General features: G+C 45.6%; 1 protein-coding gene across 1 annotated transcript; it reads right to left on the bottom strand.

Moving 5' to 3' along the window:
* Positions 1-2,161: 2,161 nt before the first annotated feature.
* Positions 2,162-4,086, bottom strand: LOC136490196 (disease resistance protein BAK6-like). Its single transcript, XM_066486673.1, has 8 exons — positions 3,956-4,086; positions 3,709-3,841; positions 3,355-3,426; positions 3,104-3,247; positions 2,846-2,989; positions 2,638-2,718; positions 2,470-2,522; positions 2,162-2,351 (listed from the first exon to the last, which is right to left on the bottom strand). Exons 1-8 carry the CDS (start codon positions 4,038-4,040, stop codon positions 2,314-2,316), a joined length of 750 nt encoding a protein of 249 aa, XP_066342770.1. The 5' UTR covers positions 4,041-4,086; the 3' UTR covers positions 2,162-2,313.
* Between the last annotated feature and the right edge of the window lie 3,757 nt (positions 4,087-7,843).

The raw sequence follows: 7,843 nt of genomic DNA, 5'->3' as shown, positions 1-7,843 counted from the left end.
ATTAATCCAACCTTAACACTTCGCACTTCGACGGGACAGCGTCAGGGCCGGCAAACGGGTGACATGACGGTAGCGACCCATTAGCAAGCCAATGGGACGTTGCTGAGGGGCTATTTTTTTTGGGTGGGGAGAGATACACCCATTCGGCACCCCCTCTTCACCCTCCGCCGTCTTCGTGACCAATTGAGTGCACCTTTCGCCTGGGCAGAGGATTACCAGTACGCCAAGGGGTGAAATGGAGAACGCGTCATGAGCAGCGGGCAATAGTCAAGCCACACCATGGCATCAGACAGCACCCATCATTTTCGCCATCATAGCCCTCTTTTCGTCGATTATGTCTACGTTGCATTTACAGGTGGGCTCCTAGATTTCATCGTGGCGAAACAGTGGAGACAGAGGAGGGCAAACTGACATATGGCAGGTAGGAGTCAAAAACGTTGTCTTGCGGGAGGCGAAGGAAGGACTAGCCTGGCTGGTCCCTCACTCTTGGTCAGGGGGGGCCAGGCGTGGACAGAGGACGGCGGCAACCGCGGGAGGTGCTGCCTCCGGATCAAGTCATCTTGGGATGGCGAGAATATGCTGCGAATCTAGGGCAGGTGTAAGGGTATTCCGGTCTAGTAAAAGCCTACGAGTATGTATAAATAAGGCCGTGAGAGGGTATTGTAAAGGATGATGAATAATGAAATTGAGGGTCCAGTGATTTACTTATCCTGTTTGTACTTCGCTGTGTATTTTTTGTGGGTTTTCGTCTACTTGACAACAACCAGAGTTTGAAGGCTCAGGCCTAGAACAACACCAAGGCTAGAATTTGTGATCACACTATCAAGGAGGTTATGAAGATCCTCAAGTATGCATGATCAATGTGGCAAGCAAAGGTTTGAAGAAGGCTCCAGAAGTGGTTTAAAGCAATCTTTATTTCTTGAGTATATGTATGCCACACTATTAAGAGGGATACGTCGTTGAGTTTTAGACAAATGAAAGTGCTCAAGTTAACCCATGTGAGTAAGCTTGAGAATGTGAGAGAGTGAGGTGCTATTTTTGGGCCATGCATGAAAAACCGGTAGGCCGGTTTACGAGGCCGGCTAAGTTGAGTCCGGCCTAATAGCTATTTTGTTGAAAAACCAGCCAAGCCGAGTTTCATCAGCCTGTTCGTTTGGCTGTGGCTTGTCGTAAACGATCATAAATTTCCAGCTGGAAGAGTATTTTTCTCTCACACAAACCAGCCAGCGGTACTTCTTCACGAACCAGCAACGATACGAACCAGCCAACCGAACAGGCTGCATATGCCCCTCCCCTCCGTGACTAGTTTAAGTGGGAAAACCTATAAATAGCTGTCCCTCTCCCCTTGTGTTGGCTGCCAATGCTCTCTACTAGATCACCACAACTAGAAGCCCTTGGCTACTCCCAAACCTCCCTTTGTGGGTGGAAGTGTTTAGACTTTAGAGAAGTGAAAATCCTAAGTGCGGGGAGTGAGTCTTGCTTTGTGAGAGATCCATTAGAGAGCACGAGAGACTTTGTGTGAGCTGTCAAACACCATGAGCACTTGAACAAGTCAAGATTTCGGTTGACTGCATTTGTTACTCTTAGCTTTGCACCTATGTGTGGCTAGTTGTCCCCGGCAAGCCCCCAAGGTTTTGGGTGGTTGCATGAAGTTTGTGAGGGCTGCGATCTTGCCTCCAAAAGGAAAAAGATAATCTAGTGTAGAATTGTGGAATTTATTACATTTCATATATATTTGTGCTTCCGCTTGTGTCTACTTGGGTGTGTATGTCTGTGATTGCAAGGACCGTGTGAACCTATCGATATACTCCTAAGGTAGCCACACTCCTAGTTAATATGAGAGAGTTGACGAGAAAGAGGCGACTGAGGCTCTTATATATTTCTGCTAGTTTTCAGCAGAAACTGGCTAAGCCAGTACACGAACCCAGCTAGGGCGGGTTTGGACATTGTAGCCCACTAGGCTACCAAACCAGGCTAGGCCGGCTTAGGCAGTGTGGGCCGCACTTTATGTTTTAATTGTTAATAAGCGCGTGTTCAGTTCCAAAAAATACTTTCAAAAAAGTGCTACAGTACCCGTCACATCGAATCTTGCGATACGTGCATGGAGTAGTAAATGTAGACGAAAAAAAACTAATTGCACAGTTTGGTTGGAAATCGCGAGACGAACGTTTTGAGCCTAATTAGTCCATGACTGAACACTATTTGCTAAATAAAAACGCAAGTGCTACAGTCACTGTGATTGCATGTCATTGGATTTATTTATTGCCAGCATACGCATGAAGAAAGCCGATGTCCTGATCCAAGGACTCATCATCATGTAGTTTTCAGCTTGTCCTGGATGATTGCAGTCACTGTGATAATGCCAGTATAAATGTAATTCTTGTAAGCCTCACCATATATTATATATGCATATACAAAAGAGAATAAAAGCTAAATCAATTAAAGCTGCAGTTTGCATGTATATAATACCTCTTAAACCTGATGATCTGACAGTGCTGGCCAAGTCGTTCTTTGCAATATTTCTGAATGAATACATTTTTTTTTCTTGTGTCAGTAGAGAATAGAGAATATCATCTTGTAGTATAATGCAGCCATGTAGAGCTGACAACGATGTATTGAAATTGACAGATTACTCACAGCTCGGTCAGATTCCCAGCAATGACAAGAGAGAGGACTTCCAATGGAAGTGTGCCGCTCAGCATATTCGCGTTCAACTTCCTGCGCGTACCGTAGATAGCAGAGTCAAAAGTCAAAACCACCCACGAGAATAATTCAACCACACCCACTATTTACATTTTGACCATTCAGGAAAAATCATCTCTGAATTTAAGGACTAATGACATACAGGAACTGCAATGTTTTGATGTTCCCGAGAGATGATGGAATTGCACCATTCAGCGCATTCTTCTGCAGCTCCAACATCTCAAGACTCGTCAGATTGCCCAAAGATGGTGGTATAGACCCTGTCAGGTTGTTCTCATACAACCTCCTGACGGAGAGAAGGAAATTGGCACATTTGTCAGTTCAGAAAAATAGTCAGAATTTACAGAAGTTTTATTTTTTGAACAGCATATGAATATCTTGTATGAAAAACACCACATACAGGTATCGCAGCGTGCTGATGGCGCCAAGTGTAGTTGGTATGGCTCCAGTGAGAAGGTTACTATAAAGATCCAAGCTGACAAGATTTGACAAATTTCCGAGTGTTGCTGGGATTGAACCATTCAGGATGTTGTCGTACAGCTCACTGCAAACATTGGCAAACCAAATTTCAGAAAAAAACCCGTGTTCTTGAGTGTAATCCTAATCTCTGATGCTTGCAGTGATTATTGCAACAAGTTATGCAGTTCTTACAGGTACTGGAGGTTCACAAGTCCTCCCAGATCTGGAATCAGAGGGCCTGAGATGCCTGCGTTCCCTAGATCCCTGCAAAAAAAAGCAATAAACAGGTACTTGCACTTCAGTCTAGACATGATTTGCAGATAACCATACACCATCAGACACACTGTTGATGAATCGTAGGTTCCGATTTCTTGAAAGGAATGAACAAATAGCATCCGTCAAGATTCCATAGGCCCTTGCATGGCACAGTAAGAAATGATTGATACGTTCCCAGCAGAAAGGAAACTCTCTCTTCCGATTTTGAACTGAAGCACTTGCAGAGTCTGAAATTACTGATTAAAGGGTGTAAAGGACAGAGGAACATACACACGGATGACAGAGTTATCGTTGTTGCAGGTGATATGGAACCAGGTGCAGGGATTGACAAGCGTCGGATCCCAGCTCTGCAGCACATTGTTTGGGTCCTCCCATGCCTGCCTTTGCTTGTACAGTATGTCACCTTGGAGGAGCCACAACAAACATGAATGTTTCAGAAAAAAAAAAACACTGAACTCGGTAACGATGCCTGCAATATGATATGCGGGTAAGCTTCGCATATGTATATGCAGTTTACCTTCAGTGTTGCAGCTTGCAAGTGTTGCAAGAGCAACAAGGCAGACGAGGACTGCTGTTGCCGCCGCAAACCGAGGAGCTGCCATTGCTGTGATGCGAGCCTGACCACTTGTTGGCACACAGAAATGCTGAGCGCTCGGAGCCTCAGAGGCTTGTATAGACAGTGGTATGAATAGATAAAGGCATCACTTTTGAACCTTCCCTGCTGTAGCTAGTCCGAGTCTCCGATCAAACATGCCTCCTTCATTGACCTGACCGGATATTATACTGTTCTGATTGATTGACGAATGATGCGCAAAGCAAGTCCTGGACTAGATTTTGTGTTACTCTGACCAGGTAAAAGCTCACCTTCTTGTTTGTGTTACTCTGACCAGGTAAAAGCTCACCTTCATTGACCTCACCAGTTTTTTAGATTCCCTCTGACGGTAAGTGCGTTTCATGGACAGAGAAGCAGAGAAGCTTGATGCAATAGCAATACTCAAACGAACCTTCCCTACCAAACCGCGCAAGCCGTCAGATACGACACATTCCGCTGCCACTAATTAAATGCATGCATCATTCTCTTCTCATCCGGCGGTGGACGGCGGACTGCGCACTCGCAGGCGGGTGGTGGATTGGCGACGTCGCGCTCTGGACTGGACGGACTAGGGCGGTGGCGGCTCCGGCTATGCACAAATGGTGAGTGGAGGAGGCTTAATTTATTTGTGCAGGTTTTGTTAAATGACAAGGCTCGACTTTTGGGGTAAGTTTCATGTTCAATTGATGTAAATTGATTGTTCGTAAATTAGAATGATCATAATTACTTCCACAGTTATCTGATTTTTTTTTGCTTTTTTATTTTCTGTATATTTTATTTGTTTTCTTTTGAAATCTTCTAATATGGCTTTCATAGAAATAATCTGACTATTTTTTTATTTAATGTATTTGTATTATTTTTATAAGTTTTGTTTAGTTCATTTGATTTGATGTGAATCCTATGGTCATGACAATCAGTGTTCCATGCATCAGAAACACCCGATTTTATTTGGGTTCGGAATCCCGGGTGCTGGAAGCCCTAGAAACACCCGAGCGTGCCGTAAACATTCCCTTTGCATTATCAACTTATGTTAACCACCACACCTTCCGCATTACATATATTAGCAGTACCTACTATAATACTGCCTAACATAGACTTGTATTTATCATCCAAGATTTGGACTTCCATATATATTAGTGTTTGGTTCGGATATAAGAAAACACAAACGCAAAGCGAGTACTTGATTTGTTTGGTTAGCTTCGGTGATGTCAAACACAGAAAACAAGCACATGCATCTTGTCGTTTCGTGCTTATATGCATCTTGTTGTTTCGTCCTACCTTCGTTCACATAACGACCGCGTGAGCAAACGACAAGCGGAGATGGTAGTCGATATTGGATCGCAGTGCTAGCCCTCGGAGATCCGGACGGACGCCCGCGCATGCACCTGTTCCCGCGCTTGAATTCTGCATACCACGCGACCCGACGCAGCGTGTGCGTCCCGCCCAACCCGCACGGCGTTTTGCGCCCCCGCTGGACCCCATGCAGTATCTCCGGCCTGCCCGGCCCCTCGCAACCTCTCCGGCAGCTGCATCACGCGGGTCATATTTTAACACGCGTAACAATCAGATCTAATTTTAAAACATTCAGATGCAGCACTTGCAACAGACACATGACACACTTAAAACTTGAGTCTGAAAAACTTGCAAAAACACCTAAAAACACTTGAAAACCATTGCAAACATACGCAACATCTAGATAAAACATTTGCAACATATGTGTGAAATATATGTAACATCCAGATAAACACACTTGCAACATACGTCTGAAAAACACATGAAACATTGTGAACAGACACTTGCAACATACGTGTACAACCATTGCAACATATGAAACATCCCGATCTACTTTTGCAACATCGATACGAAACACTTGAACACATACCTCTGAAACACTTGCAACATACACATGCAACAAGTGTTTCCAGCGCAACATCTACTTACTGCTTAGACGATTGGAGGCTCGTCGACGTGTAGCTCGATGCCGGCGCAGAGCACGATGCCGTGGAGTGGTGCGTAGCTCTGGTGGAGAAGGGGACCGACACAGTGGAGAACATCGTGGCGAGCGGATGGCTCAGTGGAGAGGAAGGATGGCAGGCGACGGCGCTTGAAAGGTCCTAATGGCTAGAGGGAGGTGAATAACCTATAAAAATTTTCTACAACAACACTAAGCAAATTGGTTAGACAATTATGAGGCGAAGCGAATGTTGCGCTAGCCGACTAAAAATGTAAGTCACCTACCACAATTCTAGTTGCTATAGTCTCTAAGCACACAAAAGCTATGTCACTATACTAAGTTAGGGAGCTCTCAAAGACTAACTAAAGAGCCTCAATAACCACTAGACACGACACTTGCTAGCCCTTAAAACTAGCTACACTAAAGGGCTTAGCTACACTAGGAAAAGTAAGTGCAAGAGAGGGTAAGGTGATTATACCGATGTGTCAATGAATGAACCAATCACCAAAGGTGCCAATCAATCACAAGAATACCTGGAGACAAATGATGACATAATATTTTTCTCCGAGGTTCACTTGCTTGCCAGCAAGCTAGTCCCCGTTGTGGCGATTCACCCACTTGGAGGTTCATGCGCTAATAGGCCTCACACGTCTAACCCGTAATCGGGTGCAGCACAACCAACACAAGATGGGGATCTACAAGCCATGAGCAATCCACTGGAGTACCTTTTGGCTCTCCATCAAAGAAAAGTCAAGAACCCCTCACAATCACCATGATCGGAGCCAGAGATAAGCACCTTCCTCCGCTCAACGATCCTCGCTGCACCAAGCCGTCTAGGTGGCGGCAACCACTAAGAGTAACAAGCGAATCCCGCAGCGAACACGAACACCAAGTGCCTCTAAATGTAATCACTCAAGTAATACACTTGGATTAACTCTCAATCTCACAAAGATGATGAATCTATGATGGAGATGAGTGAAAGGGCTTTAGCTAAGCTCACAAGGTTGCTATGTCAATGCAAATGGCCAAGAGAGTGTGCTTGAGCCGGCCATGGGGCTTAAATAGAGAGCTCCCATGAATAGAGCCGTTGGGCTCACAAAGCAGCCCACTGCGCATGGACCGGACGGGCAGGTCGAGGCGATCGGACGCACCTAGGCCTACGTTCGGTCCTCGGATGCTCGCCACGTGTCACTGTGGTTCAACCGTGATCGCCCGATTCCAACGGTCGAATTCTGTCGTGCTAGCACCTTAGTGATGATCGGACGCGTGATCACAAGGACCGGACGTGCCAATCGCGTCTGTTCTCCTTTGCCCTGACACGTCCGATCGCGCATGACCGGACGCACCACCGCGTCAGGTCAGCACTACCTCAGCTCAATGCTTGTGTCAGTGTACGCCACAACCTGACCGGACGCAGGCCCAACGCGTCCGGTCACAATGACTATGCAGTGTCCAGTCACAGAACAGACCAAGCACGAGCACGTCGTCTTCACTATAATTGACCGGACGGACAACCAGCAAGTCCGGTCACTTCGAAACCTGCGTCCGGTTAGTGAAAGACAACCCCTCTACTTCTCCAACTTCGCCACCCTTGATCAAATGTTTTAACTACCAAGTGTATCACCTTGTGCACGTGTGTTAGCATATTTTCACAAATATTTTCAAGGGTGTTAGCTCTCCACTAGATCCTAAATGCATATGCAAAGAGTTAGAGCATCTAGTGGCACTTTGATAATCGCATTTCGATACGAGTTTCACCCCTCTTAATACTATAGCTATCGATTCTAAATGTGATCACACTCGCTAAGTGTTTCGATCACTAAACCAAAAAGCTCCTATCAAGTTTCATCTTTGCCTTG

The sequence above is a fragment of the Miscanthus floridulus genome, chromosome 10 (assembly GCF_019320115.1).
Source record: "Miscanthus floridulus cultivar M001 chromosome 10, ASM1932011v1, whole genome shotgun sequence".
Classification (NCBI taxonomy): domain Eukaryota; kingdom Viridiplantae; phylum Streptophyta; class Magnoliopsida; order Poales; family Poaceae; genus Miscanthus; species Miscanthus floridulus.
Note: the sequence above shows the minus strand (reverse complement) of the source record. Positions and strands in the feature narration are given on the sequence as shown.